The sequence below is a fragment of the Onychomys torridus genome, chromosome 11 (assembly GCF_903995425.1).
Source record: "Onychomys torridus chromosome 11, mOncTor1.1, whole genome shotgun sequence".
Taxonomy (NCBI): domain Eukaryota; kingdom Metazoa; phylum Chordata; class Mammalia; order Rodentia; family Cricetidae; genus Onychomys; species Onychomys torridus.
Genome location: NC_050453.1, coordinates 88,322,490 through 88,336,041, shown reverse-complemented (window position 1 = coordinate 88,336,041; position 13,552 = coordinate 88,322,490). Strand labels below are relative to the sequence as shown.

Below are 13,552 nucleotides of genomic sequence, written 5' to 3'. Positions count from 1 at the left end.
GGAACGAAGGTGTAACAAATAGAAAAATTAGCAATTCCAGTTCAGCATACATGGTGATCCCTAATGCACGTGACATAAATGCTCCGATAGGACGGTGCTGACGGCCAACACTGGGTCTGTCGTTGTAAGCAGGCTTCCGTGGAACAGAATCAGGTATGCTGTTTAAATACTGTTCGTAAGAAAGGTGGCACGGCTACATGGAAGTGTAAAGTAGACCAGAATGTGGAATTAATTCTACCTTGGGTCAAGAAGGACTTGTAGTAGAGATAAAAGGTTAGTTTACCAAGACATAGTCCTAAATCTCTACGCCCTAAGGAGCCTCAAGGGCGTGAAAAGTTGACAGAGCTGAAAAGAACAGTAGACGAATCCAGTCTTTTTGTTACAAATGCCCAGTTTTCTCAGAAGGACACAGAAAGCCATTAACATGGTGGGCAATAGCTGGCAGAGATGGTTCTGGAACCCAAGGAATTGAAAACAGCGTTTCTATTGACTGGAGACAAGGATCTTTTGTCTCAGTTCTACACAGGGGCAGAGGTGTACCAGAGTAGCTAACACTGACCTGGAATTTGGAGGAACATAAACCTGAAACCAGTAATAAGAAGCCACAAACACAACAGGATCGCTGCATCCCAGACTTTAAACTAGCCCTGTATTAGCGAAGGCAGATCCGGTGAAGGGCTTCATCAAATGTGGTGTCGAGGGTATAGCTGGGAAGCTTGCTCAGGGTGACAGAGGGGGTGAGGGTCAGAGACAGTGCGGTGACCGCGAGGAGAGCCAAGAGGAAGCTGCTGTTGGAGGCAGCCAGGATAAGGGAAAGACTATGGTTGTGTAAAGGAGGTCTCAGGGAGCCGTGGACACTATAGTGTGTAGATTCTTTAACTGTAGTCAAGGGAATCCCATCAGGGATGCACCTTCTGCAGGCCTGGTCTGGTGAAGGTGAAGGGCAACCTTGGCGGGGTTATCTAGGGCCTGTTCGCAGGAGGCTGCACCGCGAGAGTTCAGGGTCTGAGGACACCGCGCGTGGAATGTCAAAGCCATCTGCGCCCCGCGCCCCGCGCCCCGCGCCCCAGCAGCCCACGCTCCGGCACCCCCTGGCGGACGCGGGCGGCGGGGCGGGGGCAGGTGTGGGGCGGAGCCGGGCGCGCGGGGCGGGACCAGGCGGGCGGAGGGCGGTGGCGCCGGCGGGGCCACAGAGGCCGCGCGCCCAGCCGGCCCGCACCGCGCCATGGCCCCGCGCGCCCGGCGGCGGCGCCCGCTCTCCGCGCTGCTGCTGGCGTTCTGCGTCCTGCTCGATCCGCTGCAGGTAAGGACTCCCACTGCCATCGCCCGCCGCCCCTCAAGGTTCAGTTCTTCTGGCCAGCCCAGACTAGGGGTTCGGGGGCGGAGACCCCCGCTGGAACACGGAGCGAGGGAAAGACAACTGGAGGGATTCTGGGTCTTGGAAGGAGGAAGTTTGCGGAACCCCGACACCCGGACAGGGGGTGTGCGGAGCGCGGAGCTCTGGTGGTACTTCGGTTCTCACCTACCAGGGTGCACCTAGTAGGCACCTCCGCCTGTAGCTAACCCGGGCCTCTGTAACACTCAGTGAGATCGTATCCACAGACCTTGTTAGTGATCCCTTCCTAAACACTGCTCCCCTGGGTGGGGCTGGGGGCGCTGCTTTCAATCCGTGTGAGTCCCTGGAGAGCAGAGTCCCTGACTTGGCCTTCACATCTACCCCATCTTAGTTTTCCTTCCATCTCCTGCGAGGGTGGAGAGGTGTAGGAGGAATGTCCTGCGTGTGCAGAAGGGTAGAATTTGGTAGAAGTTTCTTCGGCAGAGGTGACAGACTTTTCTTTTCGTGTCTTCCTTTTCCTCCCTCCTCTCCACAAACAGCTTGTGGACCGGCAGGAATTGCTTGTGCTTAGAAACCTTTGACCATGTTAGGATGAAATATGTCCTTGTAATGGGAGAAACTAGAGTAGTGGTGCGCCTCGAGCCATTATTGGTGCCAGGAACAAGCCTCGCAGTCCTCCTGTGATGGGTCTGGGGCGTGGTGATGGAAATAAGAGGTTACAGGAGTATGCAGTACTCAGGGGCTAGGTCTTTCTGGGGCTCTTCAGGCACCATCAGCAGCCTAGAGGAGGAGGTGAAAGTTAGTTGTGGAGAATCTCCTCCACACAGCCAAATCTCCACTCATGAAGAGCTCCCAGATCCCTGAACCCCCTTAGGGCCTATCCTCTACCCCTACACTAAGGAGTCACTAGTGTGTGATAAAACGCTTGGGCTGCTGGCAACTTAGGGGTTCTATTGGTGTTCCCAGGAGTGATTTCTTTACCATATCATTCAGTGTGGTAGCCATCCAAAGAGTGCAGCCAAATGTTCTTTTCTATCCTGGTGGACCCAGCTGTTCAGAGCAGTGAAACCTGTACATCCAACGTTTCACTAGAAACGTCTAGTGCGTTTGGGAGTGCCTCTGGGGGAAGGGAAAAGGTCAGTGAGGTTTCTTGGCTCAAAGTTTTAGATTCTCTTTCTCCTGTGAAACAGTCTTAGGCTTCTGTGAATGTCACTGCACTGGGAGACCTAGCTGTGTTTGGGGTGAGGAGAGAGGAGGAAGCCGGCTTAGCTGAATCAGAACAGAAACGGTGTAAATGTGTTCGAGGTTGGAGCAGAACTTTAGTAAAGGTTCCCAGCAGAACGGGTCTCTTCACGTGACCTAATGGAATTGATTGCTTTAAGCACTTCAATTGTTGCTGAATGAAGTGTTCAACAGGTCAGACAGAGCTGCCTTATTTGAACTAAAAAACTGGGTCTTCAGTGAACAGCTGGCTGCCTAGGAAAAACCCGCCTGACCACACAGCAAAAAGGGAAAAAGAGAAAAAGCACACACATTTGATTCCAGCAACAAAGAGCAGAGCATTTGGAACGAGCCGGCACCTCTGGTATTCTGTATGTATGTTTGTATGCATGCATGTGCTGGATGTGTTCTTGACTGTGCTGGGGATGGGACCCAGAACTCAGTACATGAAAAGCCGGCATTCCACCACTGAGCTATATCCCCAGCCTCAGATGCTTTTCTCATCGCCGGATGACTAGTGTGCATGCTGCATGGGTTGCTTGCTCTGCTGTCTTATTTAGTGAATCATAGCATAAAAGTTGCTTCATGTTCAGCATGGTCACAGTTTTAAATTGTGTCTTTGATCAGCAGTTGTTTGAAAATTTGTGTGCACAATGGACTGAGCGTATGTGGTATAAGTTGATCTCTCAGATCATCCTGTCTAACTGTATTTCCCTTCTGCTTTTCTTAAGCCATTTTAATTACATACAATTTTTATTTGTAACACAAAACAACAAAAAAAAAACTATGTGTGAGATATGGGAGCAGTTCTCAGCTTGTGGGCCTCAACCCCTTAGTGGGTAAAATGACCCTTTCTCGGGGGTTGCATATCTGAATCCTGCACATCAGATATCCCACATATCAAATATTTACATTACAATTCATAACAGCAGCAGAATTATAGTTATGAAGTAGCAATGAAAATAATTTTATGGTTGGGGGTCAGCACAAAATGAGGAATTGTATTAAAGGGAGCAGTATTGGGAAGGTTGAACACCACTGGGTCAGAGGATCAACCACCTGGGAATCAGCTCTGTCCTTCCACCTTGTGGGTCCACAGAGGGAGCTCACTCAGATCAGCCAGCATAGTGGCAGGTATGTTTGCCCCATGAGCCATTTCACTGCCCAAGAGGGTATTTTATTGTTTCCTAATAAGTCTCTTGGCAATATGTGCTACCAAAATTCAAGTTAATCATGACACTACAACAATGATGATTCACACTGAGCGTTGATTGTTTGCATTTGGATCATACACAGACTTCTGCATCAACCATTTCCACTCAGGTGACCCTGGGTGCTCTTGGGTGCCTTGTTTGTGTCCAGCCTCCCCAGCAGAAGTCCCTGCTCTCTTATATCTGTCTGTCTGTCTGTAATTGCAACTGAATTTGTTTTCGGAGCTAATGAAAATATGCCTTTAAAAAGTTTTAAGTTCCTATGTTGATAGTTTGGCTATTCAGTTGTCATTGAGATAACTATACATACATACATCAGGTTACCTAAGCCTTGAGAGCTGCTACCATCAGTGGACATTTCCAGAGGGTAAAGCATACTGTTTGGAAACAGGACAAATGCATAATTGACTCTGCGCAGGTTAGAGCCGCAGGGCAAAGACAGTGGGAGATGCTAAAGAACTATGGGATAAAGGTGTGGTGGGGAGAGGGGCGAGAGCTGCTTTGGGAAGAAGAGTTTTCTCAAGTAGTCTTTGAAGGACGGGGAAAGCAAGCTTCAGAGAAGAAACGATCCAAGAGGGGGCTGAGGAAGAAAGCTTTCTAGGTCAGGGGACAGTGTGTGTGGTTTAGACATAAAGGGATCTTGCCAATGAGAAACCACCAGTGTTTATGACCTGACAGATTAGCACAAGGCCCTGAGTTCAGGAAACGTGCCAAACAGATGAGGCACTAAACTTTTATAGTTTTGAGATAACTCAGACATGGCCCTTACTGAGGTGGTAAGGCGGACTAATAAGCAAGTAGGCCCTGGAAAAGCCTGTGGGGGACCCCTCCAAGGAAATCCCCTAGGGTGCGGCGGCTACGTTGGTGCTCCGCGCCACACCTTCTCATTGAAGCTGAGAGACCAGGTATGGATTAACTTTTGTTTGAGAACATGGACACACACTCACAAGCTTTCAGATCTTGGGTTTATAGGATTTAAGATGCTTCTCCTCTCCCTTCCTTTTGGCCTCCTAGACTGTGATAGGCTCATTCTCTGCTTCCATCAGGACGTGAGCTTGCCTTTTTATTATCTACCCGGCAGTTGTTTCTACACCAGGAAAGTGATAACAATAAAGTTGTGTCTCTGAAGGTCAATAAATCACTGTTTTATGAGGCCCTGGAAAGGGGAGTTCCAGACTCAGATCTCTTGTAGAGAGTGCTGTTTTGAGAAGGTACAGAGTGAATTTTATCTGCAGTTGAACTGTCAAAAAAAAATAAGTCCCTCATTGAATTTTCTTGTTTTTGGAGTGCATAGGGGAAAACTGAACAATTTTCCCACCTCAGATGTCTGGTGGATCCTAAGAATTATCTGTACTTTTTGCCCCCTGATGTGTGTCTGTGCCCTACACTGATTAGCCCAGCTATTTCATGCCCTAGGCATTTCCCCTAGCCTCCCAAGAGCTGGTGGCTTCTCCAGCTTCCTGCAGCTTCCTGTCTTCACCTACAAGGGCATCCAGTTGCCTTTGAGCCCTGGGTCCCTAGTTCTGCCACTGTGTGTCGCTGGCTGGGGGTAGGCTTCTGTCCTGGGCAGTTTTTTCTTCCTGAAGTTGTACACTTGCCCAGGTCTGTTGTAGGACTCCCTCTGGGTGCTTGAATATCCAGTGCTAGACGTCTAGAAAGACAGTATAAGTTTGGCTCATATTGTCTGCCCACAAACACTGAGGCTGGAGGAACCAGGAAGGAGCTGTGGTCTTCTGCCAACAGGCTTGGTCCCTCCGAAGTTGGTCAGGTGCTTTGAAGTTGGAAGTCCTGTGGGTGTTTTCTGTCCTGATTCTGAGAGATGAACAAAGTGTGTTTCCTGCCAGCGCTCCCGTCCAGGCCCTGTCCCCCACCCCGACTCCTCCTCATTTCCACCCCTCCCCACCTCCCTCTCCCAATACTCCCAGGCTGCCTGTCACCAGCAGGCTGGCTGACACTACCTTCCCACAGCAGCGTGTTCCCATTCCCTCTGGACAAGCTGCCCAAAGAAGCCTCAGTCAGCAGGTGGGAACACATTCTTTTCTGCTTCGTGATGACAACTTGATGTCTGCTTTTGTTCTGTTGGCTGCCATCAATCTTCAGCCTTTGAATGCTGGGGGCTGCTACGTGCAACACAGAGCACTCATCTGTGAGCAGTGATGGGAAAAAGTGTTAAATGCAAGCACTTATTACAGCAAGATCAACACCCCCTACCATGTTGATACATAACAGACTAAAAGAGACTGAACAAGGGCCAAAGTCCCCAGCCTTAGGAGACCAGAATTCTGGTCATCTGAAAACAGTGGGGAATTTTCAATGAATAGTTTCCCAACCCCAAGTGTCCAGAGGGACTGCCTGTGGTGCCAGGGAGGAGAGGTGGCAGTTAGCCTGTCTTCTGGGGTGGCCAGGGACTAGAGGAGGCCCATTAGTGGAGTGTTTTCACCATTGCGGATTCAAGGGTGTTGGGTAGGGAGGGAAGACACGAGCAAGCACTCGGGCTTTAAGTGCAAACAGAATAGTTCAGATGTAATCCTGCCAACACGTGATCTGGAGAGAGACATGATCAGATTTGGGTGTCAAGGGGAGGAGTAGCCAGGGCTGGTGTGGGCCAGCAAAGAGGCCTTGGTTCAAGGAAGGGCCAGAAAAGGCTCAAATCAGGTCAGGGCAATAGTGAGAGGAGCGGAGTGCAGGGGCAGTTTCCAAGCTGCTGGCCATCCCTGCGGTGCAGAGGGCAAAGGAGGCGACTCTCAGAGCTATTGAAACAGCAAAGAGGCAGAGCGGAGGCCAGGGCAACACCTCACCACTTGGATTATTTATTTCACAATTTATTAAGGAAACTGCCTGGTTCAAATCAAAGTCTTTTTTTTCTTTTTTCTTTGTTTCTTTCTTTCTTTGTTTCTTTCTTTTTTTTTTTTTTTTTTTGGTTTTTCGAGACAGGGTTTCTCTGTGTAGCTTTGTGCCTTTGCTGGAACTCACTTGGTATCCCAGGCAGGCCTTGAACTCACAGAGATCTGCCTGGCTCTGCCTCCCGAGTGCTGGGATTAAAGGCGTGTGCCACCACCGCCCAGCTCAAAGTCTTTTTAAGGTTCGTGTGAAAATAGACTTTTCCTTTAAAAGGGGGAGGGAAGGGCTTAGGTTTAAGTGTTGAATTGTGGCTTACTCAAAGTAGAACTGAGTTTCGCGAGTGTGGAGGTAAACATTCTAAAGTCCTAGGGGCTAGTCTGGGGCACATGTGTGTTCTGGAATTGACAGAGCCCTTTCCTGCCCTAGAGGTATTTTGTGATGAGACAACCAGGGTGAAAGCCCTGCTCTGAAACCCGCTGAAGAGACAGAGATAAGCAATACATGATCTCCCAAGGGCACAGCATCCCAACAGGTGTGACCTGACCCATGGCCTCCCACGCCGGCCTCAGAGAGATCGCCTGCCTCCTAAAGATGCAGTGTTTATATTGGACCCGAACTTCTGGATTGTGTAATCACTTTCCTGGCAGGTTGCTGTTGCTTTCCTCTCTGCCTAGCCCCTCCTAGATTCCACCAAGAAAAAAATTCCCAAGCCAGCAGGTATCATGGAAGTCCTTGGCAAAGACTGAGCCATCAGGTTTCCAAGCTTCGGGAAGAACTGGCTATGGAGTGGGGGAACACAGGGCCACTTCCTCGTACCAGCAGACATCTGAAGGCTTTCCATCAAGAATGAGGAAGAAAAACTAGCTTTTGGTGAATGTGCAGCCTAAACTGAGCATAGGGAAATGGAGTGTGGCGTGGCCTGCAGCCTGCAGCCTGCAAGCACAGCAGGCTTGGCTAGGCCGGGGTTTTTGTCCTGTCTTCCAAGTGTGAACTGGACCACCTCCCTATGGTCTTGATAATTTCATTTTTATTTTACTTTATTTAGTTTTCCTTTTTGTGTGAGTGTGATGTATGTGTATGTAGTAAACACACACATATATGTGCATGTGCAGGCAAGAGGAGAACACTGAAAGTCCTATTCTATCAGTCTCCACCTTATTCTTTTGAAACAAGAGTTTCTCAGGTAACCCGGAGCCGGGTTGGTTAGAAAGCCCAGGCAGTTCTTCGTCTTTCCAGCTTACACAGGGCTGAAGGCACAGACAGGTGAGGCCCTGCCTGGCTCTGTTACTTGGTGCTGAGCTCTGAACCCTGCTCTTCATGCTTCTGCAGCAAGCACTGACCCACTGAGCCATCTCCCAGAACCTTTTTTACTCCTTCTAATGTAGTTCACACCCAACTTGGAAGGTCTGGCTTATAACACAGCAGTTGCCAAACCCATTTCCAAGCCACTTAGCTTCAGACTCAGACAAGCTGTTTAAAGCTTGGTGAAGTTATTCACATCCGCCCTCACCAACCCATGTCTTTGTTTAAACATTACCAATGCTGGGAACTTCCCTAAAGCATGTCTAGCTCCAACATATCTCCATTTGATCCCCCTTCCTCAAATTTGTTCTTTAATGGATACAAAGGCTGGTGGGTCAGCGTCTTCTTCATGTTAATATTTTTATTGTTCAAGGTTATTCATTCACAATTTCCCTGCCCCCAGGTTGGCCATGTTGGTTTTTTTAACCTCTTGGTAAACTTTTTTCCCTTTCGAGGTAGTTGATACTCAATTAATATTGCAGAAAGGATGGGAATCAGGATGCAGCTGCTTTTGAAACCTGACCCCATAACTCAGGACCACCCTGCTGTTCTTCCTCCTGGTCTGAGAAACCCCAGGAGCACAGAGAGCGATGGCTTTGAAGGAGACTGGGATTTGGTATTGGATTCTCCTGATTTGGTTGCTCTTTCTGTGATAGAACAGTTTGACCAAAACATCTTGGAGAAGAAAGGGTTTATTTGACATACCCATCTTCTTGAGGGAAGAAGTCAAGGCTTACTTGGAAAAGAGCTGTTTCCTGGCTTGCTAGCCATGGCTTGCTCACCCTGCCCAAGGGTGACACCATCTACAGAGAGATCAGTCCTCCCACATCCATCATTAATCAAGAAGATGTCCCCCTAGACATGCCCACAGGCCAATCTGATGAAAGCAAGTCCTCACTGAGGCTCCAGGATGACTCTAGTTTGTGTTAAGTTGACAAAAACTAACCAAGCGTCACATTGACCCAGTTCTCAGGCATGGATTCTGAGAGACTGGGGAGGCAGAAGGGATGGGAAGGTGGAGGTGAGGCCAGCACAGCGTACCTGAGAAATATCTTGTCTAGTCTGGTGTCTGACTGCCTAGTCAGAGAGAGGGACTGGGTTTGGTCGGAGCTAAACAGTAGAGGAAGGACTGTGGGTCCGAGTTCTAACAGGTTGTCCACACCAGGCAGTGGGATTCTGCTGTGTAAAAGGAATTCTCCCAACTGTGTTCTTCCTGAACCTCACACCTGACTCAGAAGCTGTAGGGTGGGTTCCATCCACCTGCGGTTCATCACTTTCTTCTAGCAATTCTGATCAAGGTAGGGAGCTGCTGTTATAGACCATGGCTTTCCTGAAAAGGTTTGTGTTAACAACAGAATGTGACTACTGAACTGACTGGAAGCCCTTGCCACTTCTGACCCCTCCTCCGTACCACTCATGTACTGGCTTTATCTGTCTCACCCACTCACTTGCCAGGAAGATAAGGAAACTGAGGCACACACAGGCTAAGAAACTGGCAAGGAGTAAAGGTTGAACTCCTTTCAGGGAAGTGGCCATGAGTTTAACCCCTCGGGTGAACACCTGGCACAGTTCATGGTGATGCAGAGAGAGACCTCCCGGAGTGGTGCAAGCTTGCAGAGGACCTAAGTTCTGGCCCCTTGTGCCCATATACAAAGCAGAGTGTGGTGGTATTTGCCTGTAACCTAACTTCTAGGGAGACAGAGAGAAGGATCCCAGGGGCGGGCTGGTGATCTAGTCAACCAGTGAGCTTCAGGATCCATGAGGGATCCTGTCTCAAAAATGTGGGGTGGGAACTGGAGAGATGACTCCATGAGTCCTCCATGAGTAACCGTGAGGACCAGCACCACATAACAAGCCAGGCATCTCATGCACACCTATGACCTCAGCTGCACTGTGGCCCTGGACTCAGGAGGACTGTTAGAACTTGCTGCCTTCCCGTCTGGCTGAGAAAATGTGAGTCTGGAGTTCAGGGAAAGACATACCTCCAAGGAATCGGTGGAGAGTGAAGGAAGAAGATGTGTGACACCTTCTTCTGGCATCTGTGCATACATACAAATGTGTGTGCCCACATGCACACTCACACACGTGTGGTAACATATATACACAAACAAATCTTTAATCAAAATTAAATAAAAGTGGAAAGTGATCAAGGAAGACATCCAATGTCAACCCCTGGCTTCCACATGCACCTGTATACACACACACACACACACACACACACACACACACACACACACACACCTCTCCCAGAATGACCAGACAGAATCCAGCTTGTCTGTGTTCTGGAAGATACTGCCACCAGTGTGCATTTGTGGGATCTGTGTTGTCTAGTAGAGAACGTGTTTATTGAAGGTTTTCTGAATGTGTTGATGAGCAGAAATGAAAATGCCCCCTTTATGGAAGAAGGTACATAGAAGACATAAGACATAGAGACAGAAAGGACACAGTGTGCCTTCAGCCCAGGCCCTGTGTTCCAGTCAATCCCTGACTCAGAAGGAAAAGAAGTGTGACTCACTGAATCCTCCCTGCTACTTCCCCAGGCAAGGGACCCTGATTCCTTCTGCGCCCCAACCCCAGAAGCAGCTGTGCTTAAACATAATGACTTTGCCCTTCTGCCGTGGTAGCACCTGCCACATTCCCTCCACACTCACAGACCAAGTCACCTGTGGTGACGCTGTATCAGCCCTGTGTCTCCCTCCCCCACCCCATACACATGCTTGCAGTTATCTACTTCCACTGCTTGGGGTTGGATCTGGCGACCCTGTGTCTTAGCTACTTTTCTGCTACTGTGATAAAACACCATGACCAAGACTTACAAAGGAAAGCATTTAACTGGGAGCTCGCTGACAGTTTCAGAGGATGAGTCCATGACCATCATGGTGGGGAGCATGGCAGCAGGTAGACAGGAATGGTGCTGGAACAAGAGCTGAGAGCTTACATGTTGAGACAACAACCATGAGGCAGAGAGAGAGCCAAATGGGATGGGTAGGCTTCGGAAATCTCAGGGTCCACCTCTGTGACACACCTCCTCCAGTAAGTCCACACCTCCTAGTCCTTCCCAAACAGTTCCTCCAACTGGGAACCAGGCACTCAAACGTGAGCCTATGGAGGCCGTTCTCATTCAGACCGCCACACTATGTTAAGACCTTTAGTAGGCTGCAGTAACCCTTTGTGAGGATTTTATTTTTTAAATTCAAATATGATCTTTATCAGATTTTTTCTGTGCATGTTATATATTTTGTGAAAACATTTTGGCAAAATAGTTGTGATAAAAGATTTTGTGTTATGTGTTTTGTCGTGATTAGTAATAATATTTTAAAATTTTGTGGCATATCATCTTAGTCTATTTTGTATTGCTCCAAGGAAATACTTGAGGCTGGAAACTGAATAAAGAAAAAGATTCACTTGGTTCATGGTTTTGGTCACTAGAAAGTCTCACTAGCATCACAAGTGTATCCCAGCCATGTAGATGGCATTTCACAGCCAGGAGTTCTCCAAAGCAGTGAATGTCAAGTGACTTCAGAGGAGGCTCACAGCAGGAAAGGAATTGAGAGACCCAGAAGAGGTAGCCTTTGCTTTTGTCCCAACCTTCTCACTTGAGAACTAATCTGTTCCCATAAGACTCAAACCACTTAAGAACCAGTGTTAACATCTTCACAAAAGCTGCCAGGACTCGCCCTCCTCCCATGAGGGGAGCTGTATTGGAGACTTAAGCTTCAAATGATTTTTGGCAGGAACCAAGCACCTTCCTTGCCTGATAATGAAAAGGACCTGACTTGCCTGTGATATGCAGGGTGATGGCAACAGCTAGTATGACTAAAATCAAAAGCATAGATTCCTGATATACAGTCAGTGAAGAGAGGTCAGGGGAGGCCTCTGGTGAAGGTGCAGCCTTGGTTATGGTGGAGACCCCAGGATACTGAAGATGCCAGGATCATGGGGTATCTGCCAATGGTGGATGGAGTAGAGCTGAGCTGAGCCTGTGAGTCAAGCTGTGTGTCCTGCAGTAGGAAGTGCTAGAGAACTGAGGCATCTGCCCTTTGGAGCCCAGAAGGTCATGAGTGAGTTCCAGATGTTGGAGTTTTAGTTTACACTGCTGAATTATGGTTTTGCTTAAATCTGATCATTTTTATGCTTTTTTTTTTCCATTTTGGAATAAGAAAGTATGTGATTCGTTTGTTTTGATTTGTTTTTAATTTTAAGAAGCCCTCAAATGAGAGACTTTGAATTCTTAAAGAGATTTTTAGACTTTTCTAAATGTTGGATTCTTTAAAGACTGTGAGACTTCAAAAGTTGTGTTGCATTTGTATTAGGATATCCACATGAGGTCTTGAGGCCACAGAAGGAAAGGTATAGTTAACAGTGATGTGTGTGTGTGTCAAGCTGACAAAGCGTGGGTGCTACTGCTTAGTTTCATTGTCTAATTTACAAAATCTGGAGTCCTCTGTGCCTGGGGTGCCAGCCTTGGCTTCTCTTGATGATGGACTGTGACTTCAGAGTTATAAGCTGAAATGAATTCCTTTCCTCCCCCAAGTTGCTTTTGGTCGTGGTGTTTATCACAGCAACAAAAGCAGACTAGAACAACACATGTGGCTGTTATAAAACAATAACAGAAAATAACAAAAACAAATCATTGAAGCTATGGGGAAACTGGAACTGTTGAACCTTGCTGGTGTGATGTAAAGTGGGATAGTCCCTGTGGGAACTCTTCAGAAATCTAAACCGAGAATTACCACGTGATTTCCAGGTATACTCCCAAAAGATTTCAAACACACTGACCTATGCTTGTGTCCCATTGTTCTTCAAAGCATTGCTGACTATAGCCAAAATGTAGAAACAGCCCAAATATCCATCAGCAGATAGGTGGGTAAACAGAATGTGGTATATACATTTGGTAGAATATTATTCAGCCATTAACATGAAGTTACATACATGATACAATGTGGACAAGCCTTGAAAATATGCTGAGTGACACAAGCCACACACAAAAGGACACACACTGCGCGTTCCCACTTCTGTGGAGGTCAGCCAGATGTTCCGAGGCAGGTAGAAAAGGAATGAGGAAGCATTGTTACTTTATGGTTACAGTGGTTCTGTTTGGGAAGATGAGAATGTTCTGGGAAAGTCAAAAGTAATAGTTGCACACTGTTGAGGTTATAATTTGTGACAATAACTGTGCACTTCAAATGGTTAAAAATGACAATTCAAATAATTTATTTCATCATAATAAACTTTTTAAGAGACTTTATTTGCATTTACTTTATGCTGAGTTTAATCCCATGCCGTTTTTTTTTTTTTTTTTTTCCCAGTAGGATGGTCTCACTGTGGTGGGGGGGGGGGGGGGGCACATGTAGATCAATCCCACCGTGAGCTCTGTAAGTTCACCTACTTAGCAACTGCAGAATCTACATCTAAACCTTTAAGTTTGGCATCATTGTCTGCATTCTTAAACATGTGCAGCAATTCAGCATGCTTTTGGGGCTGGCAGCCCTGTGTCTAACCTCACTGCTTGGTGTGGTCACACCTCCCAGATCCACCATTATAACACCAGATTGACACACTGTGCTTTTTTGGGACAGGGTTTCTCTGAGTAGCTTTGGCCATCCTGGAACTCACATTGTAGACTCTGCCTCCCAAGTGA

General features: G+C 47.7%; 1 protein-coding gene across 1 annotated transcript in view; it reads left to right on the top strand.

Moving 5' to 3' along the window:
• The first annotated feature begins 1,214 nt into the window (after positions 1-1,214).
• Tnfrsf11a (TNF receptor superfamily member 11a) overlaps positions 1,215-13,552 on the top strand; it is a 62,064-nt gene continuing 49,726 nt past the window's right edge. The window contains exon 1 of the mRNA XM_036202397.1: positions 1,215-1,303. Within this exon, the coding sequence (XP_036058290.1) occupies positions 1,226-1,303 (78 nt within the window). The 5' untranslated portion in view covers positions 1,215-1,225. The remainder of the gene's footprint in view (positions 1,304-13,552) is intronic.